A 26874-nucleotide genomic window follows, 5' to 3' on the forward strand; every position below is an offset into this window, starting at 1 on the left:
TACCCCATTTCCCTTAGCTTCAGAATAAGATTCTTCATTGCCTAAATATTTTTCCCATTTCAAATGAAATGCCCCTGACATTGCCGTTGCCCCACTGCTGGGTTTAGGCTGGGGGAGGCATCCTCAGCAGAGTTAGCCTCTTCTTTTGGCTGCTTTGAGTTCATCCCTCCCACATTATTCAGATATGAATCATCTCTAATTTCAGGGTTTGGCTGATCCATGCCACCCTGCTCCCCTGGCCTCCCAGTGCCTTCCACTCCCACCCTCACTGATTCTTCACATCCTTAATCTGCCTCTACTCTCGGTTATCAATATTCTCAGGGCACTTAGTCCTTGAGCCTGTATCACAACAGCACTGAAGTCAGCCAGGCATCGGGGGGGAGGGGTCCCTGAGTCAGAGGTGCTCTTACAGACACGCTGGGGTCTGCCTAAAAGAAGTACTCTGGGGGTTTGCAGGGAGTGAGAGAAGAAGGGAAACATAGAGCTCTCTTTAGATGGCTCACAGCTTTTTATGAAATGGAATCATATCACTGGAGGGTACTACAGGAACTGTAGTTCAGCCCTCTCAGTTTATAGAGATGGAGTCCTAGAGAGGCAATATGCACATAGCACGTTCATGATTGATTAGGGACTAGATTCCAGTTCTCTCAAACCCCAGACCAGTCTCATTTGCCCTCTCCTAAGCTGCCTCTCTGGGCTTTTTGCTGGAGGGCTTTTTGTTTTATTTTTGTTTTGAGGGAGGTGATGGCTTTGTCTGTGCCTTCTGCCACCTGCACCTGGAGAGGCTGTTCTGCTTGGAATCAGGCAACAGGTTAGTTATCAGGACCAGCTCAGCTGTCAGATGGCTGGGGATTCTTTGCTCCGAAAGTGAGACTGACTCCTGGGATCCCATTGATCATCCTCTGCTCCCTGCTCCTGCTTTCTCCTCATCCCATCACTGCTGTCAGAGGTGTGGACAGACAAGCTGCCTCTCAGCCTCAGCAAAGTAGAGGAGCAAACAATGGCGGCTGGGGAGGGGAGGGAGGAGACAGAAGCAGACAAGGAGGAGATGAATTCAGACTCATTCTTCGCAGAGAACCATGAGAGGAAAGGTGAGAAATTTTAGTCCAGCCCAATCAATGAATTCTCTTTTGAGGGGGTGGTAGAAAGGAAGGGAGACAGGGAAGAACAGATTAAAAATGAGACAGAGAGCTAGGAAAAAAACCACATTCATTCTTCCTCTCCCTCCCTTTCTCTCCCCACCATCTCTCTCCCACCCCCTCTCTATTTCTCCTCCTCTCCCCTCTCCTCCTGTTTCTCTTTTTTAATGCAAGCTGAGCGATTTCTAATCAGCACTTCGGTTTTTTCCTCCAGGCTCTAGCAGCTTCTTCCTTGTCTTTCATTACTAAAATTCTGTATTTCTTCCTGTTATATATTTAGCCTTGTGATTCCTTATTGCCATTGTGATGTTGCTTCCTGTAATATATTGGTTTTGTTATTGTTGCTGTTGTTGTTGTTATTTTGAACAAAACAAAATGCTTACCAGCTGCTATTTTAGCAACAGGTGCCATCTAGCAATAAGACTTGAAGGAGGGTTCACTCTGTCTTTGTTCCTGAATATGGGTGGTGTTTTATCCTTTGCTGGCAGCAGAGGCTGTGAGAAACGCTGGAGCTGTGTCGACACTCTGGGAACACACTCCTGGAGCAAGCGATGTGTTTTCCTGGAGGCTTCTTTGGGTATCTCTATGACAAAGATTGCTTGATGAATTAGCATTTCTTTTTCTTTTCTTTTTTTTTTTTTGAGAGACAGAGTCTCACTCTGTCACCCAGGCCAGAGTGCATTGGCACCATCTCGGCTCACTGCAACCTCTGCCTCCTGGGTTCAAGCAATTCTTGTGCCTCAGCCTCCCAAGTAGCTGGGATTATAGGCACGCGCCACCACACCTGGCTAATTTTTGTATTTTTAGTAGAGTTGGGGTTTCACCATGTTGGCTACGTGGGTCTCAAACTCCCAACCGCAGGTGATATGCCCTCCTTGGCCTTCCAAAGTGCTGGGATTACAGATGTGAGCCACCATGCCCGGCCCTTTATTAGCATTTCTTTTGATTTCACTTGTTTGTCTATTCTACAAGCACATATTAAATTCCTGTGATTTCTAACTATTATACTAAGTGCTGAGAATGAGGCACTAAAAGACATAGTCCTTGCCCTCAAAGCGTTGTCAGTCTAGTCAGTGATTCAAATAAGTTTTCAGCTATGCGCAGTTGTTCATGCCTGTAATCCCAGCACTTTGGGAAGCTGAGGCAGGTGGATCTCTTTGAGCCCAGGAGTTTGAGACCAACCTGCACAACATGGTGAAACCTCATCTCTACAAAAAATACAAAAAAATTAGCCGGGCACGGTGGCTTGCACCTGTAGTCCCAGCTACCCAAGGGCCTGAGTGGGAGGATTGCTTGAGTTGGGGAAGTAGAGGCTGCAGTGAGCTGAGATTGTGCCACTGTACTCCAGCCTGGGTGACAGAATGAGACCTTGCCTCAAAACAAAAACCAAAAACCAAGTTTTCCAGTCACTTTTTTCATGGTAGTTAAAGGTCCTTTGATGAGAGCCACACCCCTGCTGTGAGAGCATAGAGGAAGCACACTCAACCCAAACCAGGACTGGTGCAGCAGCTCTGAAACAAATTCCCAGAAAACGTGATAGCTGAGTTAAGATATTTGTTCATGAATAGTCAGTGAGTGACTTACTCCTATGTCCCAGAAGTTATGCTGGGGTTGAAAAGATGAATAAGTCATAGTCCTTGCTTTTAAGGTACTCAGTCTGGTGGTGGAGACACCAGTTATGGAGTAGCATTGTGCAAAAGCAGTGATAAAGATCTGTACTCTGGAGTGCCTTGAAGGGGCCCCCAACCCAGCCTGCAGTGGGAAGGGAGGTATAGGGAATGATCATTAGTTGGTCTGGTTTCGTGTTCAGGTAGACACCTGGTGACTGAAGGATAGGCTTGGGTGTAAAGAGTTAAAATGTTATTAGCCCTGGAGAAAGAAGAATCGCTTTTAGAGACTGTTGACACCTCAACTTCCGTTATCTCTTTTCCTGTCCTGTATATCTTCCAATTTCTCTTCCTCCTCTGTTCTACTTTTCTCTGTGGAACGTACCTCGTTCATCTTCTTTCGTCACTTTAGCACAGCTCTCCCAGCTCGGCATTGTCCCCCAGCCTGGATGCTTCTCTCTGGACTAGGAGAGGGAAGTTATTTGAATATCCTCATCACTGTTTATACTTTAGACATAGGAGTATTCTGGGTGGCTAGTTTATATAGAATTGAGTATCAGTATGAGTAGTCTTGCACTACTCGCACTACAGTGCAAGTACCTAGTGCTTAGTTCAGTGTTAGTATTAGTACCAGGACACGGTAAGTAGAAAGAGCCCTGACCTGGGAGCTGAGGATTAGGTTCTAGTCCCACCTCCTCCATAAATCACTGTATAACCATGGGTTTGGATCTTGGTCTTAAATATTGAGCAAGGTGATTTTTAAAGTTAACTTCAACTCTAAGATTCTAGGGTTCTGAAATTTTCCCCATTAAAATTTGATGAGTTGTAAATGAAAGCTAAAGAGTGACAGGTACATGATTCCTTTTATAATTTACCCAGGAAGAGCCATCAAGGGAGACCCAGTTATTTATTTTTTTTCAGACTTTCTCAGACCATTAATGATTGGAATGAAAAACACCAGGTAGAAAGGAAGAGCTCTTCCTCAAATTTTCAGAAGAACAAATGGAGCTGTTGCTGGACAGGACAGGTTCTACTCTGAACAATTAAATGTGGTCATATTGGGAACTGGTAAAGTGAGGCAAGTAGTTTGGACGAGATGGGATGAATCTTACTCCAGCCAATCTGGTCCTAGAATGTCCCTTCTAGTCCCAAATTTTTGTTCTGGGACTTACCTGTTCACCCCTTCCAACTATTTTTACTCTTATGCCTTCTTTTTCCCGATGTTGTTCTCACTTATTTACATGCTATGATGCTTTTCTATGTGTTAAATGGCTTTCATAGACATTCCCATTTGATCTTGCCAAGTAAGTAAGGCTGGTATTGCCTACCTACACTTAAGAAGACCAAGGCTCAGAGGAAATAAATGACTTGTCCAAGCCCATGATATCTTACTGGTTAAAAGAATAAGAAATAATGTCACTGCCTTAATATGACTTGGTTATTTGAAGTGCCTGAATTCAGGGAAACATTCTTTTCTGGTTAAGGTAGATCAAACTGTAACTCCTGATTTAGGTGAACATACATGGTGTCTATTATGGGGCATTGGATATTGAGGCACAGAGTTCATAGAACTCAGGGAAATAGTGCAAGAAAAGTGAGAAAGAATGGCAGTTGGTTTTTCGTAATGAAATCCTAAGATCTAGTGGGAAAGGAGCGAATGAAGAGGACTCCAGCAAAGCACGTGAGAGCAGAGGATGTGCCCCAGTGACAGAGCAGAAACTGATGGCACATCAGAGTCCATCTGGGACTAGGGGCTGCTGCTGTGCTCTCAGGAGCCACACAGGATGTAGCTACAGCATATGCATGCTTAAAGTCTCAGTCTTCAAGATAGTTTTTGACTTTCTGAAAATGAAAGAAAGTGTTTTGGATGACTAGAGTTCTTTACAGGCCAAGGAACAAGGAAGAACTCAGAAGAACATGCCGCTTCCTCTATTCTCCTTCAGCATGTGGAACCCTACAGAAAGTGGTGCTGAATAAGGAGTAGGGCCCTTGCATTCAGCTGAGACCCTGTATCATCACTCCTTCCATGCCCTTGGCTCACCAGGAGGCAGCGTGTAGGGGGGATGGTGAGGCTCAAACTGACCTGGATTTGAATGCCAGCTTAGGATTTTATCTTTTTTTCTTGTTGTTGTTGCTTTAATAATGGAAACCTACCTTATAGGGTTGTTGTAATAATTAAAATTAAATTATATAAAACTTCTAGCACAATATTTGGCACACAGTAGGCCCTCAATACTTATTATGAACCCAAACTAGATGTATTTGTCAGTATTTTGATGCAGAAACAATCAGCGCCCAAATCTCAATAGCTTACAACATACACTTATTTCTTGCTCATATTATATGAGACCTGCAGTCAGCTGTGGGTAGCTATGGATTGGCTAGGTTTGATGGGGTTGGCTCAATTCCAATTCTCTTCTTACTCTAAGACCCAGGATGAAGGAGCAGCCATTATCTGAGCATTTTGTTCTCACAGTGGAGGGCATATGCTCAAGGGGGTCAGGGCAAGGGCAGAGCCAAACCATACAAATGCCTTTAAAGCTTCTGCTTGGCCATATCTATGGCACATCTGCTCACAACCCATTGACCAAAGCAAGTCATGTGGCCAAGCTTAAGTCTACGGGGTAAGTATACCCCTTCTACAGGGACCAATGCAAGGATGGGGAGGAAACAAATCATTGGGAATAAATACTATAATCTGTCAACTGGGTTAAATTATTCAACACATGTATGGAGTACTTACCATGTATCAGTCTTTAGAAGTCTGCAGAGGGAGCTTTTTATTAGTGGGGGAGATAGATGGCTAAATAAGAAATTCTCAGGGGAAGTGATGTGATTCTTTGGGGTACTGTGACTGCTGTAAGAACAGGAAGAAGCTTCTAGAGGCAGTGATAGCTGAGCAAGTCCAGAAGGATAAGTAGGAGTTGGCCAGAGAAGAGTGGGATGGGGGAAGGAGAATCTGCAGAGAGAACAGCCTGTGCAAAGGCCAAGAATCAGGGGAGGGCATGATGTTTTCTGAAAACTCAAATACTTTAGTATGGTTAGAGTATTTAGTACTGTAGGAAGAATGGAAGGTAGTGGCCCCATCTGAAAGGAGCTTTTGTGCTCCTGAAGGCTAGAGGGAATATTTTAAGAATGAGAGCAAGACAGTGGCACAATCAGATGTGCATTTTAGAAATATCATGTGAACCTCAGTGTGGAGAGTCGATTAGACATGGACAAGGCTTGTAGCAGAAATCAACTAGGGGACACTTGCAGAAAGCATGGCGAGACACAATGAGATCCTCAACTCACACGGTACAGTGAGGATGAGAGAACTGGACAGAGTGACCAGAGGTGGAGCACATAGGACTGACTTGGATGGATGTGGTGGTTGAAGGGGAGAGAGTGTCAAAGTGCCTCCAAGTTTCTGGCTGGGGACTGCTGGAGATGCCATTCATCAACATGAACTAACACAAGAGGAGAAATGTGTTTTGTTTTGTTTTGTTTTGAGACAGAGTCCCACTCTGTCACCCAGGCTGGAGTGCAGTGGCATGATCTCAGCTCACTGCAGCCTCTGCCTCCCAGATCAAGCAGTTCTTGTACCTCAGCCTCCCAAGAAGCTGGGACTACAGGCACACATCACTATGCCCGGCTAATTTTTGTATTTTTAGTAGAGACAGGGTTTCGCCATGTTGGCCAGGCTGGTATCGAACTCCTAGCCTGAAACAATCTGCCTGCCTCGGCCTCCCAAAGTGCTGGGATTATAGGTGTGAGCCACCGCATCCAACCAGGAGAAATATGTTAAGGAAAGAAGATGAAGTTTCCCCTCCCTCCCTTCCCCCTCCGTTTCTACCTTCCTACCGTACTTCCTTCCCATTTAAAGTATAGCCTAAGCTGCTATAACTAAGAAATCCTAAAATATTGTAACCCACACAAAAGAGTGTATTTCTCTCTCCTGTAAGAGTCCAAATCTGTGGGGATAAGCCTACCATTTCCAACATGCAGCTTCCGAGACTGCTCATAGCCATTTCTCAGCAGGAAGGGGCAAGAAAAGCAGAGTTCCAGGGCAAGCCACTTGTTTTGAGAGAAGTGGCCCAGACGTTACACACATCGCTTCTCCTAACATACCTTTGTCCTGAGCCTAGTCACATGGCCACACTTAGCTAAAAGAGAGGCTAGGAAATATATACTACTTGGCTGGCCAAATTAAACCTGAGAATTTCTATTACTGAAAGGAAGAAGGAGATGGTTAGTGTCTCCATCTACAGATGGATGAGTTTAAGGTGCTTGCATAACATCCTGATAGACAGTGAAGTTGTATATTTGATTCTGGACCTTAGGAAAGAGATCTAGACAGGAGATACAGATAACAAGTTGGTAAAGGCTGATAAGAGCTTTGTTAGAGGAGGTTTTCCTGTCTAAGTAGCTGTTCCATCCCAGAAGTCTGACCCACTTGGAAACCAAGAAAGTTTTCAAAGTACCTCCACATTGCAGGGTAAAGACTGACCTCTTTTAGCACTGCTTTGTCCCATTGGAACTGCATGTAAGCCAGCTAGACAACACCTATGAACTCATTTCAGATCTGTGGAAGATGAGGCAAATGAGACAGAAAGAAAATGTTTCTAGCTTTTACCTACGCAGTGATGGCAGAGTACAAGAAAGGATGGCACACTTGGACACAGAGAAAATATGCTTGATGAATAGCAAGATTTGTGTAAACAAACACCAGAGTTATAGGCAGCAAATAATAACTATGCCATGAGCAAAAATCCACCTGGGCAGTGGCAGCACTGGTATTTACCATGGCTCTTTGGAAAAGAGTGACATATTGCTGCTTTTGAGACTCTTGGGGGGAAAACATACGAAAACACTATCATGTTTTTAAAAATTTCAAGATGGTACGTCTGGTTACCCTAATCCTAAAGTGGATTGAGCAATCAGGTATATCATGGTAACAACAAGAAACTGATTCTGGCCAAATTAAGCAGGAAAGGACTTTATTGGAAAGAAGTTGATTAACTCACAGAATCAATGGCAAAGCTGGAGAATGAGGCTCAGAAAATAGGCAGATTCCAAGGCAATGTCTACTATTCTTGGTAAAGCCTTTTTATTTTAGTTTTTTAGGTTTTTTTTAACACAAGTTTATCAAGGCGATGAATAGTTCCTATTTCGAGAAGAAAAAAAGATTCAAGCTGCATCTTCTTTGTCTTTATACTTTTAGCCTTGTCTTTAAATATTTCCCAAAATGTTTTATTCTCATCCCGACAATGCTACTAAGGGCTGAACAAGCTTTCTTTCCTTTTCTGAATTATGACCATACTCAGAGGAGATGTTTACTCATCTCCCTATTCATCTCCTACACTTAAAAAACCTGCCCATTGGTTGTTCCTAAAAAGTATCTTAGGAAATTGGGACAACATGTTAAAACTGTAAAAACAAAAGATGAATGTCTTAAAGAATACCTAAGTTGACCAGCTTGGCCAACATGGTGAAACCCCGCCTCTACTAAAAAAAAAAAATTAGCTGGGCATGGTGGCACACACCTGTAGTCCCAGTTATGTGGGAGGCTGAGGCAGGAGAAACACTTGAACCCAGGAGACAGAGGTTGCAGTGAGCCAAGATGGTGCCACTGCACTCCAGCCTGGGTGACAGAGAGAGACCCTGTCAAAAAAAAAAAAATACCTAACTTGAAGGCAGGCAAAGAAAGATTTGTACAGGTTGGGCATCGCTAATCTGAAAATTTGAAATCCAAAATGCTCCAAAATATGAAACTTTATGGGTGCCTACATAATGCCAAAAGTGGAAAATTCTGTACCTGATATATTTGCTTTCTGATTGTTCAATGTACACAAACTTTGTTTCATATACAAAATTATTAAAAATATTATATAAAATTACCCTCAGGCTATGTGTATAAAGTATATATGAAACATAAATGAATTTTGTTTAGATTTGGGTCCCATCCCCAAGATACCTCTTCATATGTATGCAAATATTGCAAAATCCAAAAAAATCTGAAATCTGAAACACTACTGGTCCCAAGCATTTCAGATAAGGGATACTCAAACTATATTGTCATACTGAATGAAGAAAGAATCTGAAGGCCAAGGTATGCTGAGGAATGGGCAATTCTGAGGTCAAATCCTGCTTTTGGTACTCAAAGAGTTAAGGGGTGGGTGAGCGTTATACAATATTTCTAAAGATGCCTGTCTCTAATGATGATAATTTTCCATGACCTTTAGCAGCAATCTTTGTTTCTCTAAAATGGGGCTGTGCTTATAGATCTGCCTCCCAAAGATGCTGGCAGGAATAGCTTACAACTAGTGGGGGAAAGGAACTTGCTTTGAAAAAAATGAAAGTGCTAAAAATAAGAATAGCATTGCCTTAGAGTCTGTGTTTGTTATTCTTGCAAGAACACAGTTCATCATATATAGAATCTTTTTCTTTACATGAGAATTGGGGCAGGACCTTTTTTTGCACATGCAGCGAGACATTGTCTGCACTTGAAGCTGATCTTCCCTAGCCTGGTGACTGGTGACGAGGTACCTACACCTGGAGATTAGCTGAGATGGGGGCTGAGATGGGGGAGAAGAGCTGTCACTCTTCACTCTACCTTTAGGCAGGTTTCCTAGTTATTGGCCAGAATCCATTCTCTGAGCTGGGGACCACCTGCTAAGAAAGGCCCCTCAGACTCACAGGTTCGGTTTTCATTCATTCATTAATTCATTCCACATTTTTTAGCTTCACCTATATTCTTTGCCTTTGCTGTATACTAGGGATACAAAGTCAACCAAATCCTGGCCCCTGCCCTCAGGGACCTTATAGTTAGAAATGAACTTTATATTGAATTTCTCAAGATGAGAGACTGGTCTTTTAAATCTGTTTTGCCAGAACTTAGCGTAGTGTTTCAAAATACATTTTTGGTCGAATTAAAATTAGATAGTCAAGGGTGGTTTTCCTGGAGGTCAGGGCACCAAAACAGTTAAAAGAATAGTCTGGTGGTCTAAGAATGATGACTCCCTCCTCTGCAAAGCAGAAAACCACCTGTGGTCTTCAATTCTAGTGCTGCTTTTAGTGAGGAATTCTTAATTTTTTTTTTTTTTTTTTTTTTAGATTTAGAAGGTCTAATTTTTACAGGTATACTCTCTCCAGTATAATTCTTTACCTTGCTTCACTTCTTTTCCTCTCTTTTGCTCTCTCTCCTAAGGTGCCTCTCTCTAGTTTTCCAGAATACCTGCTTTAGTTTATAGGGTGAAGCACAGGTTCTTTCTGCACCTCTGTAAATTTCTTTATAGGAGTTTGAAACTCAAGTCCCATATGGTGTTACCAGTGCCTGGACTTGGAGGCCCAGCCTTCCTGTTGTACCAGCGTGTGCTTGTTTACGTGTGGGCAAGACCCTTTTTCAGTGCTTCTCTATGTCTGCCTCCCAGGAACTCCTTCAGTTACATGGCCTGATATTTGCCCAGGAGGAGGGGATAACATACTTATAGTCAAAGGGTTGGAAATATTTCAGTATGGCTGGAGCATACTGGGGGCCATGTCAAGGAGAAAGTCTTATATGCCATGTTGGGGTATTTCAATTTTGTCCTGGAGGGAATGGGGAATCGATGGAGGCCTTAAAGCAGGAACTGACATGATTGATGTGTGTTTTAAAAACGGTATTCTAGAAAAATATGGAGAGTGGATTGGGTTGGAAGTAGGAAGACCATTTAGTTGGCTATTCTCAAACCCAGGTGGTGGTGAGGACCTGTGTAAAATGATGGTGAAGATCTTTGGAGCCAGTCAGTCTAGGTTCAAACCTAAACTGTCACCTGCTAACCTTGAGATGTTAGGCAAGATACATACATACATACATTATCTGAGCATCAGTCTCTGTCTATAAAACAGGTGTAATAACAATGCCTACTTTATAGGATTTTGAGAGAATTCATTAGGATACTACATGAAAAGTGCTTAGCACAATCCCTGACACACAGTAAGCATTTTACAGCTATTTTCTAGTAGCAGAAATAGAAACCTGATTTAAGGGAGTGACAGTGGGAATAGAGAAAGATCAAATTTGAGAGATATTTAGAGTTAGCGACCAACTGAATGTGGTCAGGGACAGAGAGGAAATTATCAAAACTAAGATTTCTATCTAGGACAATAGATTAAGTGGTATTTTGGCAAAAGAGCAAGGGATAGAGAAAGGATGAGTTTATAAAAAAAGAGCTAGGGTGGGAAAAGAGGAGATGATGAATGAGGTTTAGACATGTTTAATTTAAAGTGTTTGTTAAATATGCAGATGAGGCTTAAGGGAGTTGGGGGTGTGAGACATAACTGGTAGTTGGAACCTTGGGAGTAAATCAGATTTCTTAGATCAAATGCACAGCTTATCACTACAAAGAGGCTGAAAATGTTTAATTTATCTGGAATTCAAATGTATAGTTACATATTCTTATTAGCCTGTATAGACTCCAGCATAAGAAGTACTTGTTCTTGGTACCTGGTTTTTGGCATCTGACAAGTAGGAAAATTGAAAAACAAAAACAAAACTCTACGAGGTAGGACCCCAGCTCAGGATACTCCCCTACTCCCAGGGCAGACCTCTCGGGAATGGGAGCCAGAGAGAGGGTATCTCCAGGTCAAACTTCAGTGTCCACAGGGGACTGGCAATCCTAGACCCCACCCAAATTAGCTACCAGTTCTGAGGGGCCTGATCTATGGGGGTCCCATGAGAGGTATTTTTTGAAGTTGGATGGATGGCAGCATCACAGTTTCAGATTTGGATCAGCCATGCATGAAGGTATAGGAAACAATACCCAACCCTCAGGAGAAGGGGCTGGTATTAGGTCCCCAGACAAGCAGGCCAGAGTTCAGGGCAAGGGTTCTCAGACCCAGTGGAGCAACTGGATTGCAAATCAGGATACCAAGGTGGAAAAACAGTCTCTAAATAAGGTAAACACAGGTTGAGAGAAAGAGATGCTGCCCAGTGGTATAGGAAACCTAGACACCAGGGATCCAGGGTTAGGGCCAGAAGAGCAATTCTAGACCCTACCCTCCAGTGGGAATGGGAGTCCTGATAAACTTGGTCAGGGCAGTTTGGGGACTGGATGGCATTCATCTAACAGTTTGAAACCTGTAGTGCGGAAGCAGGGATTGGCATTTTTACTTTTATCTCTAACACTTCACTCTGTGGTTCTCAAAGATCCAATAAACTCACATTTACTTGGAATTCTAGTCCTGTCTTCTCCAGATCTACCTTTAGCTTAGAGTCCCATTGTGCCTGTACATGTATACATGTGTATGCATGTGTGCACACACGTGCAGGGTTACTCTCTACTTCTGAGTTCCAGGAGGTGCATAAGTGATGTGCAGTGAGGAGCATACCCAGGCACTGTCACTATTGAACTCCTAATGATGTATTCTAGCATTCTTGTGCAGTTTTTGCCCTGTACACACTCGGCATCTGACACCTTGATCTCTGTACTTGTGTAGCTCTAGGTTTGTAGCTTCACAGAAGTCAGCAGACTGCTCTTGATAGCCTCAGCAACATTAGCAACTACATTTATTGAATGCTCACTGTATACCAGGTATTATTCTAAATACTTAGGATACAATCTTACTTAACCCTCAAACAGCTCCATAAGGTAGTTACTATTATTCTGGTTTTGCCAGCGAGGAAACTGAAACTCATCAGAGTTGAGTAGTTTGCCTGAGGTCATGTAGAGCCTGGATTCTTACTTAGGACTGACTACAAAATCCATGCCTTTAAGTATCATGCTGTAAAAAGGCAGATGTTTCTGAGAATGTATTTTTTATTTTTATTTTTTTGGAGCATGAGTTTATGTTTATGTCATAGAAGCTGAGAATTGACCAACCTCTATTAATAATTGATTAAGAGAGTCCAGTGGCTTGCTCAAGTGGCTAATCTCATTAACAGAGAACAGAGCTTGGAAGGAGGTTATTCTTAGTAATTATCTAATGAACAAAACCCCAAACTTCCTCTCTAAAAAAATAAATAAATCTCACTACACTTTTGTACAGCACCCACCTGGGTGATGAAATGGTCTGTACACCAAACCCCTGCAACACACAATTTACCCATGTAACAGACCTGCACATGTACTCCTTGAACCTAAAACAAAAGTTGGAAAGAAGAAAAAAAGAAAGGCTAAGAAATGTGATTTCCCAAGCAGTGCCAGAATAGCAGTGGAGCAGAAAAGGGGTGTGGTCAAGCACACAGCCTTGTATGGGAATGGTGCCTGTGAGTGGTTATCCAGCCTCAACCACTGCTAATTGAAGTCATTTCACCTCTCTTGTCCCATTTTTATTACCTGAAAAATTGAGGTGTAACTATTTGAAGAATAATTACAAGGTTAAAAAATTAATGCGCTAGAATTTAAGGAGAAACTATAAAGAAATTTATTTTCCTAATCTAGCTTCATAAGTGAGGGAGAATGGAATTAGCCACATCAACATTTAGTGGTGGTGAAGGGAAGCATGGGAACTAGGGTTCTTCAATGAGCTTCCAGATGGAATTGTTTGCCTTTTGATGGGGCTGATTTACATAATCTGGATGTAATCAAGCCTGGTGGTGATGGATGGTTATCAAGATTCAGGATGGAAGGTGAGGGGAAAGTTTGGCAAGGTGAGGGAGAATTAGCATTTGAGACCTACTCTTTACCGGTCACAGTGCTCTTCTACTGAGTCTCCTCTCTGAAGGTGCCCAATGAAAGAACGTTTGTTAACAACTCTGAGAGTAAGCATTATGGTGCTCATTCTATAGGTGAGGAAAATGAGTCTCAGATTGCTTAAGAAATCATTAGCGTATGGTCAGATGAGATTCAAAGCCATTCCTATTTGATGCCAACACTATTTTACTACACTTCTGACTCATTTAACTAGTTTCATCTGCAAAGTCCTAGAAATTCCCATATTAATAGCCATTCACTTGCTCATACATTTCTTCATTTATTCTGTAGGTAGCTATTGAGCACAGGGTAGGTCCAGAATGCTTTGAGATTTGATAAATCTCAAATACTCTGTTGTATTCGCTTCCAGATGTTACAGAATGCAGAAACCCTTTTCCCCATGAAAAAGTAGGACCTACTTTTTCATTGTTCCTTTCATTGAATAGAGACATTGGTCTGGATGTCAGAAGATATGAGTACAAATATGTATCTTGCCCTTGTCAAGGGTCCTTCAGTAAAGAGGCATATTCATAAATAAGTTTATGCTTTAGCTGTGGGAGTGAATTGGCTTTGCAGGATGTCATTGTGAACACTGGCACTAATAAAGGACAGGACTCCATGGAAAGTAGTCCTTTTTTGCATGTCTCTGCCCCAAGCTACTTGAAGCTGACTTAGCAGTCTCCTGGATTCAATTTGGAACTTCTTTATCATATCTTCATATTCGTTTTTTTCTGCCTCTCATCATATTTCTATTTCTGCTTCTAACCTCACATCAAGCTAGAAACTCTTGACTCTCCCATTCAACTGAGAAAGTTATGTTCCCTTTGCTTGGAATTTCTAGATCTTATCATTGAGTTCATGTGGGACCTTTGCTTCTCAAACACTCCCCTCATCTCTCATTCACTGAAATTTCTCATTCTTTCTTGGTCACCAAGCATCAGGTTGGATCTTTTTACCACTTAAACTTCTCATCTGCTTTTTAGCCCCCACTTTTTTTCCTTCTTTTGATTATCCTTCAAAGCTTTGTACTTAGTCTACTGCATTTGATCTGAAATCCTCCATTTCTCTCAAAGACTTATTTTCCTCTTCATCTCTGTCCCCTTTGCTGGGTCACCACTGGAAGGGAAGTCACTTCCTCCTGAAGTGATACTTCCTGGCTTCATTGTCATTATTTATCAAATATTTGTTGAGTACCTATGGGCTTCACAAGCCAGGGCAGCAAGGGAAGATACCTTCCACACCTGACGAGTCTGACAGGCCTGACAGGCATGAAAAGAAGTACTCGGAAGACTGTGAGAGTAAATGTCTAGAAGAAAATGCTGGGTGTACTGATAGCACAAAGGAGGAAGTGATAAACTTATTGGTCAGAGAAGGCTTTACAAGAAGCCCTTGAACTGGGTTTTAAAAGATGCAAAAAGTTGCCCACGCAAAGAAGTGAGGAGAAAGCATCCCAGAAACAGGAGACATCATGTGCAAAGACCTGGAGGCATGAAACAGGATATCCCACTGGGGAAGCTATTAGTTGTTTGATATTCTTGGAGCTTGGTGCTCAAAGAGAGGTGTTTCAAGAGGTGAGAGGTGAGGCTGAGGAGGTAAGAGGAACTAGATGACGGAGTACCTTGCCAAGGACTTTGGGTTTTATCCTGAGGGCTATGGAGGATGAGTGAAGGGTCTTAAGAAAGAGAGCCATAACAATCAGTTTAGAAAGATCATCTGAACTGTAGCAAGAAGAGTGTACTGGATGTTGACAGATTAAAGGCAGGGACACCAAACAAAAGATTATTGTAATATTACAAGGAGGAAATGAAGAGAGTCTAAGGAAAGGCAATAGTAATGGGGTTAAAGAGGAGGGAAGAAATATTAAAGATGTTAAGAGATTAAGTTGATGTGACTTAATGCGTGACTGGATATAGGGAGTGAGGTTGTATTGGTCCGCTCTCACACTGCTATAAAAAACTGTCTGAGACTGGGTAATTTGTGAAGAAAGGAGGTTTAATTGACTCACAGTTCCACAGGTTTAACGGGAGGCATGACTGAGAAGACTCAGGAAACTTACAATCATGGTGGAAGGCAAAGGGGAAACAAGCACCTTCTTCACATGGCAGCAGGAGAGAAAGAGAATGAAGTACCACACACTTTTAAACCATCAGATCTCATGAGAACTCACTCCCTACCATGAGAACAGCACAGGGGAAACCCACCCCCATAATCCAGTGACCTCCCATCAGGCCACTCTTCCAATTTGATGTGAGATTTGGGCAGGGACACAAATCCAAACTGTATTAGAGGGCATATTTCTGCACAAAGCAACCAGATGGATATTAATGCCATTAATTATAATTGTGAAAATGAGGTTGAGGGGACACAAGTTAGGGAAGTGAAATGGAAAGGTGTGACCATGTGATGGAAGGTGAGGTCCAGGATATGGACACTGTTCGGACATGTTTATTCTGTTTTGCAGCCATGGTCGAAGGCCTTCAGGTCACAGTGCCTGACAAGAAGAAGGTGGCCATGCTCTTCCAGCCCACTGTGCTTCGCTGCCACTTCTCAACATCCTCCCATCAGCCTGCAGTTGTGCAGTGGAAGTTCAAGTCCTACTGCCAGGATCGCATGGGAGAATCCTTGGGCATGTCCTCTACCCGGGCCCAATCTCTCAGCAAGAGAAACCTGGAATGGGACCCCTACTTGGATTGTTTGGACAGCAGGAGGACTGTTCGAGTAGTAGCTTCAAAACAGGGCTCGACTGTCACCCTGGGAGATTTCTACAGGGGCAGAGAGATCACGATTGTTCATGGTAATAATGCCCCTATTTTGAATCTAGGAAATGGGAGGGAGGTTAGTTAGTTTCATTCTTCCCTTCCCTTATGTCAATATGGTGATATTCTAGCCTCTCACCCTTTCAGACCCTCAAGACTTTTATTTTATTGGAAATGGGAGCATCAAGAGACCTATCATTGCCCTAATGGGATGGTGAGGGGGAAAAGGGTGGATCGTGTAAAATCTCCTGAAGACATACAGATGAACTTTGGAAAGAGTCTTTCCAGAGCCCAGCATCAAGCCTCAGGAGCTTGTTTTTAGAGCTGAATTGACACGGGTTTTAGGGGAAAAACTTCTTCAGCCAAACATCCTATACCTTGACATCAGCCTTTAGGGTCCTTTCCCAAATGTGGAAAGCAGACTTTTTTGCTGGGAGAAGGGACGCATGCATACAAATAACAGAGCCAGGTAGATGCTTGGCCCAAGCCCCAGGTGGCTTTGCATCAATTCCAACCTTTCTCTTGCTCTCTAAAGCTCTGGACCTCAAAAGGTCCTAAGAGTCCGATATGATCTATTCAATTATTTGAATTTTGAAGGACTCCTGTGATTTTAGCTTATTTCCATGAGTTCAGAATAATTCTGGCATTTTCCTGGCTCTTAGGGGCCTCTGCAGGCCTGGTTCAAAGCCATCTCCTACTCCTGAAACTGCACTAGAACTAGACTGGTTTCTGACAGGCTCTAATTGTCCTTCCTTAGAGATGCTAGTTTTTGTTATGGTTCTGTTGGTCTTGTTTGTTTGTTTTAAGCAAAGCACACATCTTTCAACCACCATCCAGATAAAGAAAGAAAATACTGCAGATACCCCAGAAGGTTTTTCCCTTCCCAACCCCCATTGTTTAGTGTTTTTCTTTCAGAGGACAGAGTTTTAGGACTGAGTCCTTCTTTTTGTGATAACAGATGCAGATCTTCAAATTGGAAAGCTTATGTGGGGAGACAGCGGACTCTATTACTGTATTATCACCACCCCAGATGACCTGGAGGGGAAAAATGAGGACTCAGTGGAACTGCTGGTGTTGGGTAAGTGAAAACAACAGGTGACATTTTCATCTTAGACCGCTTGCACTTGCACTGTATCCTATCCCTCTTCTCACTTCTCCCCCTGTGTGCATTAGCAGGTTGCATACACAGTCTTATCTTTCATGCACACTCCCTTTTAGAATATGCTCTTTATGAGCAGTAGCTGTACTTATTATGTCTTACTTCTTGAAAGCTATGACCCCCCGCCCCCACCTTTTATCATTGTCCTGAATATTTCTCCTGCTTTCTTCATTTTTTTCTCTCCTTTCTACTTTCACCTTTAACCTTGATTTCTCTCTTTGTCTTGTTATATGCTAATTTTGAAGAAAATGCTAGAGGCCTTTGAAGCAAGGTAGAGATTACACAGATAAGAATTCACTGATGTGTCAGAACCTCCGGAGACATCAGGAATCTTTTCCCACTGGATTATCTCCACTTAAAACAATCATAAGAAAAGACAGCTGTAAACTAGAGAGTTTGGTAATAAAAGATGCCCAATAAAAAGAGCTGCTTGGGAGATGTACTAGTGTTTAATTGGAAGCCAGATATCTTGAAACCTGAAAGTGTCCAAGTTATGCTCAAAGCAAATACATCTAATCCTTATTAATATTAATCTCCTCATAAATGAAAACTCATTACTTTTGGCTACTTTCCTTTTTTGTGGATTGGAAGAATGTCAGTGGGAGCTGACCTCTGTATGAAACTGAAAATTGAGCACATATTTTGTGCTCTATTAATGTTGTTTGAACAAGAAAATTAGAACATACAGAAATAAGAAAAGAAACTGCATAATTGTAGGGAAAAAGGTAGTTCAGGATATACACTTAAAGCCATTTTCAAAAGAAATTACATTTTTATAGCTTCCAAGAAACCAGGTGATAGCAATTTGGAGTAATTTGTAAGGGTGCCTCCTATTAAAAGTAAATGGGGTTGAAGGTAGATTTGTACCCTATATAAAAATTGTAGAGAAACTCAATCCCTAGGGAGAAAGTGGCAGTTGTTATTTAGGATTTTTAGTTTTAGTCTTTATCATGATAGTGTGACTTTGGCAAAATAACTATTCTGATGCCTTAGCATTATGTTTTTTATTATTTATTTTTAATAAATTATTTTATTTGATTTTACTTTTGAGACAGAGTCTCACTCTGTTGCCCAGGATGGATTGCAGTGGCTCAATCTCAGCTCATTGCAACCTCTGCCTCTCAGGTTCAAGTGACTCTCGTGCCTCCAAGTAGCTGGGACTACAGGCGTGTACCACCACACCCTGATAAGTTTTTGTATTTTTCAGTAGAGACAGGGTTTTGCTATGTTGGCCAGGCTGGTATCCAACTCCTGTTCTCAAGTGATCTGCCCACCCTGGCCTCCCAAAAGTGCTGGGATTACAGGTGTGAGCCACCTCGCCCACCCAGCCTCATAATATTTTGTAAATTGGATTAAGGTGATAATGGTCTGCCTTGTTAGAAGGTTGACTTAATTCAAACAAAGTCTTTGGGTCCAATATATAAAGTGTAACTTGTGACTTGTAAAAGAATGGAAATATGACTGAGACTCAGCAGGAAATGAAAAAGTAAAAGGCTTATATTGACATTGTAAAGAACATAGGGAGATCAGATCTGGGATCTGCTGTGACTCTATAAATCAAAAAGGAATAAAAAGACACATTTTTGCTTAATCACAACCCTAATAGCCACGTTTGAAGGAACAAGTGGCTCATTGAGCCCACAATTAGCTAATTGTGAACATAGTTATTTGGCCAGGGCAGCCATTTGCAGAGAAGTAGTTGCCTGTGCAGGAAAAGGAGGCCAGGTAAAAACCACTTTAAATAATTTGGTCCCAGTTGTTCTGCAAACATGGGGAAATAAATAGAGTGAAAGCTTTGTCATCTGAGGATTTGTTGAAGTGTATGAAGGGCATTCCTCTGGATCAAAACATGCAAAGCAACTTGGGCAAAAATGCTATTCTCAAGGAAAAAAAGGGCCAGCAGCAGAGAGGTGAGTAAAACAGAAGTTCAGATGACAGTAGTCGCCAATTATGGGAGGAAAGATGAAGAAAAAAATCAGTATTACTCTAAAGGAATCATAAAGGAAAACTTACCAAGGCTGCAAATCCAAACTCGTTGCAGTAGAAGCAGCCTGTCTATGAAACAGAGACATGCTAGGGCTCTTGGTAGGGAAGAAACACATCATTCTGTTTTGTTCAACATTAGAGATGTTCAAAGCATGATAAATTTGTCATGGAAACTTTTTAGGGCAACACTAGCTGTGTTACTTATTTAAAGGGGTTAGTTAGAAATCTACAAAAATTTTTCTGAGTCCATAAAGCACTGTATTTACTTTCCAAATACAAAATTCTGAGTCTTTTTTGTCTTCACATCCCTTTATACAATATTTCAAAATGCCATCACAGTTGTAAAATTTCTTATTTTGGGATTATTTCATCCTGCTGGCCTATTTGTTAAGTATTCTTTTTATGTGAGACCAGGAGAGCAAGCTGATTTCTGAGTTTATTTCTAAGGAGATGAAGACCTCTGTGAGAAGATAACTGGGACCCACAGTTTGCTAATTATAATGTTCATGAACCACTGGCTCAGTCATTGAATTTTATATGAGGGAATGATTGGAGGATTTGGTCTAGCAAAAGTGGACTTGCAACAGTGAGCATGAGAAGTGTCTCCAAATATTTGAAGTGAAATTATATAGAAGAGAGAATGGAAACATACTCTGTCTGGCTAGATAAAATGGAATCAGGAGTGGAAGTAACAAAGGGAGGGAGTCTATCTCACTGTAAAAGAAGAGCTGGAGACATCTAACGTTAACAACTGGAGACATCTAAAGATGGAATAAGTATTCTCAGAAATGAGTTCTATGTCCCTGGAGGTACTTATGCACAGGAAAAGGTATTCAGTTAAGTTACTTTTGAGCTTTATTTCTATTGTAAAGTTCTTGGTTTAAAAAGTAGATGAACATGATTGATGTGACTCCCTTGATGAATAAGAAAATGATCTCCCAGGAAATCAATCCTCATGACAGAGAAAAACAGAGTAACAGATTGGTTACAAGAACATGCAGGGTGATTGATGTTCATTCACAAGGAACCCAGAAGAATAAACTGTGGTCTTTTGCAGTAGGTCAGGGCTAAGAGGACTAATCCCTCAAGAGTGAAGAAAAAAACTATTGATGGTGGCTTGAAAGAGACAACTGCTGTAGCTTTTCTTGGAGATGATCACAAAATGGGGAGCAGAAAACAGGTTGAAATTACAGAAGATTAATTAGTAAGAAAAGATGGGTTAAAGATATAAATTAGAGGCAAAGTTAAGAAGAATTTGGTTTCTTCATTATACTCAGAAAGGTAAGGATGGAAAAGTTGATGGAGCAAGATTGTGAAGTATCTTATATGCAAGACTAAGAAGTTTGGACTAGATTCTGAAGACTTAGGGGAACCAGTGAAGAAATCTTAACAGAGGAATCGGATTAGATCTTAGGGTCAGAACAATTATTAGCAAGCAGGGTAGGTGAAGTTCCTGTTGACCCACTTTGGTCAGTTGTCCCCTGCTTAGCCTTTTGAGACCAGGGGCTCTTCATAGTTACTTTATCAAGACACAGAGAAGAATTAATTCTCCAAAGTAAATTAAGACACTGTTACATAAAAGAAGAATAGATGTGGGATGCCAAAAAACAATATGTGTCTACCAGAGGATGCCATTACTACATCTAGCACTAATACTAATGTACACTGAAAATAAGTTGTAGTTTATAAAATTGTTCTGTAATAATCTTGTAAGGTAGGAGGGCAGGTATTATTTTCCAAATGAAAAAAGTGATGTCTGTGTTTTATGCCTAATATCCTAGTTAAAAAAGTGTCATCGATCAAACTCAAGTGTTTTGATTCCTGGCCTTATCTCTTTCCACAATACCACATGACCTGTCTGTATGAAGAAGCTATAGAATAAGCTATGTTAAAAAAAAATGTGGTTACTGCTTGAGGCCGTGGGTAATGTTTGTTACTTGTTCCAGGTTTGCTTCAGTATTTCACTTTATTTCTTAGTCAAACTGCCCACAACCATTGACCGAAGCTCTAACTTCAAAGGCATAGTTGTTATTGTCTAGATTGCATTCCTTCCCACTGAGCATGACTCACCCCTCCTTCCACCCTATACATCTGACCATCCACAAATCGCTATGGATGGCTCTTTCAGTGGTTTCAGAAATATCCAAAGATATGTGATTCACAGAAATGGGAGGACAACCACTGATTCAACATTAAACACAAAAACTATACTGAACACCCTTTAATGTCTTTTTGATGATTCAGAAGGTAAAGTCATTGTGAAAATGGAAATGCATAGTGTTTTGGTGCTTTAAGATGACAGTGACAGGTACCTTAGAAATATTTAGACAGTCATTTGGGATCATAGGGCCATACCAGCAGTCACAGAAGATGGGAGTGTCTAGAAATCTGCCATCCAAGATTAGAAATTTGTCTAGGATCCATGGTAAGGACAGGCTGTTTATAATCTGGAACCATGCCACTGTTTGGACAGGAATAAAGTTCCCTGGGGCATCTCCAGCTGGCAGGCAAAGGACTTCACCATTTCAGGAAGGCTCAAACAGGGAAGTTATTTTAAAATCTAAAAGCCGCTCTCCTTGTTCTTATGTCTTTCGATGTACAATCTGAGGGCTTGACCCCTTCTTTCTGATGTCCTATGTGGTAGCTTATTTTTTAAAGGCCTTTAATTAGAAAAAGGGGAAAAAGGCCTGGGAGGAAATGTGACTGGATGAACACCCCTGCCTGTGGGCCAAGAATAGAATAAGAGGATATGAGGGAAGGGGTGTTTAGATTCATCCTAAGGAAGACATTCCTAATGGTAAATAACAATTTTTGGAAACTATGGATGGTTGAGGGAAATTATAAGAAACTCCTCTGATGAACTTTTAATATGGAACAGGTTCTCTTGTCGGGGATATTACGATAAACAAGATGGTTTTTTTGGAATACTTTCTATGATTCTGGCTTTATTTAAAAGATCCATAGATGGCAGAATTAATTCCCTGTTGAGGGTGATACCTCAAATACTGCTGTTTTGTGTTGTTTTAATATTGTTTCTGTTTTAGAAAAAAAGATACATGCTTATTGTAAAAATTTCAAACAAAACAGAAAAGTACAAAAGAAAGTATCTCCTAAAGATCTCACTATCCAAAGGTAACTGTTGTATTTTTCAGAACTCTTTTATTGTAAGGGATAGAGGCTCAAACTGGCTTAGGGGAACTCTGGTAACAGATTATTTGATTTATGTAACAGATAAATCTGGGGGTATTCCTAGCTTCAAGCATGGCTAAGTCCTGGTTTTCAGATTATGTGTTAAAGAATCTCTGTCTCCTCATCTCCATCTCCTGGCTCTGCACTCTCTGTGTTAGCATCATTTCCAGGCAGGATCTCTCTGCATGGGGCAGAGATGATGGCCCCCAGCAGATCCACCCTTCCATGGTCTTTAGCACCTTCCATCTCAAGAGGATAAAGTGCGTCTTTCCCCATAGTTTCAGTAAAAGTCCTGTTGTTGGGGGTGGCCTGTGTGTGACAGGACTGTAGTATACCACCCAACCCCAACTGAACCTATGAACTGAAGGGAAAAGTGAAAAAGAGTAACTTCCTAAAGGAAACTCTGGCAATTTGTTTCCAAATGAAGAAAACAATGTCAGGCAGGCAAATAACAAACATGAACATTTTGGGGAATTCATCTATTTGTGCTTCTTTATGGTCCAAATGCAATGCTAATCCAGGAGGCCAGAAATAGGTATGCTCCCAGCAGGTCCTTGTGAGTAAGGCGCTCATTTGGGATTGATTCTTCCCCACGAATGTAAGCCCACAGAATTGCCTTTGTTTTCCTGTCACGCTCCTATTTTTTTCTTCTATCTCCTCCTGTGATTTAACCAGAAGTACAGTTATATTACATAGATAAGTGGTAAAGGAATGGGCAGGCGTGTGTGTGTGTGTGTGTGTGTGTGTGTGTATTTTAGATCAAATTATTCACAATACTGTGCCTGAAATTGTTATTCTGCTTTAAAATAAACTTCTCCATCCACTAGTATTAAAAAGCCATATAGTATAAAATCAGTGAATTGTTGGGAGGGGACGTCTCAGAATTTGTGATTGACTTTAGGGATGTTTAATGGGACCATGTGTCTTAAGGCTATGCAGAAATGCCCCCGCACCTACCCCTGTGTTACTGCTGTCTCAGTTTGAATCCTGTCCACCCCCTACCCCTGTGACTTTAGTTCAGTCTCTTCAGAAAGGCTACTTGTTGCCAATGTTTCCCCTCTCTCCTTCTCCTTCTCTTTGCCAGCCCCAGCCTGGTGCTGCTAACCAAGGAGATTTGACGATTAAAAGGGCCTCAGCTCCCAGAGTTCCCATGGCAACAGCCTCCTTGGAGGTCTTTGTTGCCTGCTAAAACTTTGATCTCTGAGAGTGGCTGCTGCTGTTTCTTTCTAAGATTTACAAACAGAGGAAGAAGGAAAAAGAATGAGGGAGAAGGAAGAAAAAGTTTACTCCTGGCAGAAGGGAGAAAAGGAATTAATTACAGAGCCACACTTTCGCCATAAATTTGGAGGCTACTTCTTTGGAACATCTTTTGACTTGAGCTGTACCTACATTTTCATTTGTAAACTCAATTATGCATCACATATGCTTCAGATTATGCGTCAGTAGAGTTGATTCCCCCAAAGAAAGCAGAATCATCCTTTCTATCATCAGCAGACACCTGTGCCTTCAGGTTTCCAGAACAGCTGAAATAACTCCATAGTTTTCCATGAGAGAAAACAAATGAGGAGTGGCTTTTCAGGCCTCAGCCCCACTGCCTTTTCTCCCAGTACTCTCTCCTAGCTTTGGCCTGCTCTGCCCTGAGCTTACCTAGATGCCTCTGCTGGTCTTGTTTTTAAAAAGAACCAGAAAAAAAAAATGCATTGAAGGGATGGAGGAGAGGGAAGAGCCAGAAAAGTTAGCCAAGTGTCGGCTAGAATCTGATTCTGGTTAATGACTGCCAATAACGTTCATTCTACTGAATGAAGAGTGGAGTAGGGCTTGTGGTTCCTTCAAAGATGTGGGATCATGCCTTTCATTCTTTGCAAGAAGCTTCCTTTGGCCTTCAGTCCTTTCTACTCCATAATCTCAACCTTGCTCTTTGATAGGCACCATGGAGTGGAGTCAGTTTTGCTTCAAGTATGATTTGTATTTAAATTATGATTTTAAAAAATGATTATTTTTTGCATATTATATCCCTAGCACAGTGAGGATACAAAATAAAGAAATGACAGTGTCTTGTCTCTATAAAAATTACTGTCTTCTGGTGAAGATAAAAGATATATTTCTGAGGCAGTTAGAGAACAATACAAGAAAATATTAAAGCTGTATTTGGATATTAAATATGTAGGCCATTGATTCTCAAGAAGGGGCAATTGTTGCCTTTCCAGGAGATATTTGGCAATGTTTGAAGATAGTTTTTGGTTGTCACAACTTGTGGGATGCTGTGGCATCTAGTGGGTAGAGACTAGGGAGGCTGCTAAGCATTCTACAATATGCAAGGCAGCTCTCCCATTCCCCAAAGGAATTATCTGGCTCCAGATAGAAATAGTGCTGAGGCTGTGAAACTGATCTTGACCAAAGGTCTCTCTGGCTATTGGATAAAGTCCACTGTGAACAGCAGAGGCTTCGGGGTCAGACAGCCCTGGACTCAGTGCAGCAATATGAACTTGGACAAGTCAACGTCTATGAGCATGGGTTTCCTTAGCTGAATAAATGGGGAGGGGTAATAAAATTTACACGGAAGACCTATTGTGAAGATTAAATGCACAAAGAACTTAGTAAATGTTAGCTCCCTTCTCCCACCCCTTACCACTCCCCACACCACATCGCCAGCATTTCATCCCTAATCTGAGGGAACCCTCTTTAGGGAATTCTACATTTGGAGACTCCTGCTAAAGAGCTGATTTTCCTTTAGCCCATTCCACGGGCAGAGGCTTTAATGGCCATCTGTGAATTGGCAATCCTATTGCTAATAGATTCACATTTTCTCAATGACATCTGTACTGTGTTTTGCCAGTGGTGACCCTAATCAGCCCAGTGGAAATCTTCCTGCTAGTTGGTTTGAAAGCATTCTGTCCCAGCATGCTATCTTTTGGTTGCTGTTGGAAGCCCCCATTTCTCAGTGGATGACCCTTAGTTAATTGCAGGGTGTTTACTGCCTAACCTAAATACAAGGATTAGGTCACACACGCCAGGCCATTTGATGAAGTCTGGAGGGATCTGAAGAACACTGGACTTGGATTAGGATCTGGGTGGGCTTGGGAAGACTTTAGATAGGGTGACTTTACAACTTATCATCCAAACTAGGATACTCTTGAGAGTGAAAAGGGGGGACTTTTAATAATTTCTGGCAAGACAACAGGCATAAACTGGAACTGTCTAGGCCAACTGGTATGATGGTCACCCATCTTTAGCTGCTGACCACCTTGAAGGGTCTCCCATAGATTGAAGAGAACAGAAGATCCAGAGGGTTGGAGGGGAAATTAGTGTCGGCTCACCTCCACCTGCTGAACCCTGCTGCTAGCTGGCATTTTGTTCCTGGGGACCTGTGTATGTGCACGTACATCTCCATTCATCTAGGTACCTGAATCGAGCAAATAGTTGTTTTCTGAAAAATTTGCCCTAAGATTTTTGAACCATAAATGACGTCGTTCGCGGCCGTTCACTGCCCTGTGTTAAGAGAACAAATGCGGTCTTGCAGGCGCTATTTCCCCTTCCCTAAGCCCCCAGCCACCCCGGTCGCGCCCGCCGCCCCCTCCTCGCAGCCTTTATTCCGCCTCACTATTTTTGCTTCACTTGTTGCTCATCACTGTGGGAGGAAACTCGGCCTTCAATTAGCGCGCATTCCTGGAGGCCCGCGGTTGCCGTGGTTACCCCGGGCAGGAGCCGGAGCAGCTGGGTCAGCCGCGCGCTGCATTGTAGTCGGGTGGACCCGCGCCGGCCCGAGCTGGGGAGGAAACGGGGGCGGGGGGCAGGCGCGAGAGTGGGTGGCACCGAGAAATCGGCTCGGCCCCTGGAAAGAAAGAATGGCAGCTCTTGAAAGCCGGGCAGGAGACAGTTGTCCCATTTTTCTCCAAAGCCAGCTGCCGCTATTCAGGCGTGCAGGTTTGCGTTCACACGGGGGCTGTGCCTCCGACTTTGCTGAATTGGCTTCCCATGAGAGGGTCTGGGAAAGGCTCCATGGCCAACCCCTTCACACTAAGGGGGCTGGCCACGGAGGAAAGGGCAGGAACTCTGACAGTTTGAGACCTACCAAATGTGTGCCCCTCTGTGTCTGCCTGAGACCGCCAGGGCCTTTTTTGGTTAAAGAAAGTGGCCATTCTTGCTATCTTTGTATCTGTGGTAGTCTGATGGATGGAGCACAGTGACTTCAAGACACCACACTGGGCTCCAAGAAACTCACTTTCCCGGTTCCATGACATCCCACGCTCCTCCACGGCATTTTAAAGTCAATCTAGCAGTCTTCTGCATTTCACCTCAGGCCAAGTCGACCATGTTATATTTCTAATAATATTTTGTATTTATTCGCTCTCTGGGGGTGGAGGTTGAATCACTATAGCACTT

The 26874-nt window shown here is 42.2% G+C and overlaps 1 protein-coding gene and 1 long non-coding RNA gene across 10 annotated transcripts in view; one reads left to right on the plus strand and one right to left on the minus strand.

Annotated features, from left to right (window-relative positions):
* Positions 1-26874, plus strand: part of ILDR2 (immunoglobulin like domain containing receptor 2) — a 75145-nt gene that overhangs the window by 1540 nt on the left and 46731 nt on the right. For all 9 annotated transcript variants that reach the window (XR_008672499.2, XR_008672489.2, XR_008672488.2 and 6 more), the window contains exons 2-3: positions 15863-16195; positions 17116-17235. Coding sequence is in view for 5 of the 9 variants with exons in the window: in XM_004027836.5 (XP_004027885.2) it covers positions 15863-16195; positions 17116-17235 (453 nt within the window). In the remaining 4 variants the exon portion in view is untranslated. The remainder of the gene's footprint in view (positions 1-15862; positions 16196-17115; positions 17236-26874) is intronic.
* On the minus strand, positions 486-26287 carry LOC109026709 (uncharacterized). The gene is made up of 5 exons (XR_002005794.3): positions 26093-26287; positions 25809-25980; positions 3132-3210; positions 1523-1722; positions 486-1007 (listed from the first exon to the last, which is right to left on the minus strand). It is a non-coding gene; the product is annotated as an uncharacterized lncRNA (long non-coding RNA).

The sequence above is a fragment of the Gorilla gorilla genome, chromosome 1 (genome assembly GCF_029281585.2).
Source record: "Gorilla gorilla gorilla isolate KB3781 chromosome 1, NHGRI_mGorGor1-v2.1_pri, whole genome shotgun sequence".
NCBI classification, from domain to species: domain Eukaryota; kingdom Metazoa; phylum Chordata; class Mammalia; order Primates; family Hominidae; genus Gorilla; species Gorilla gorilla.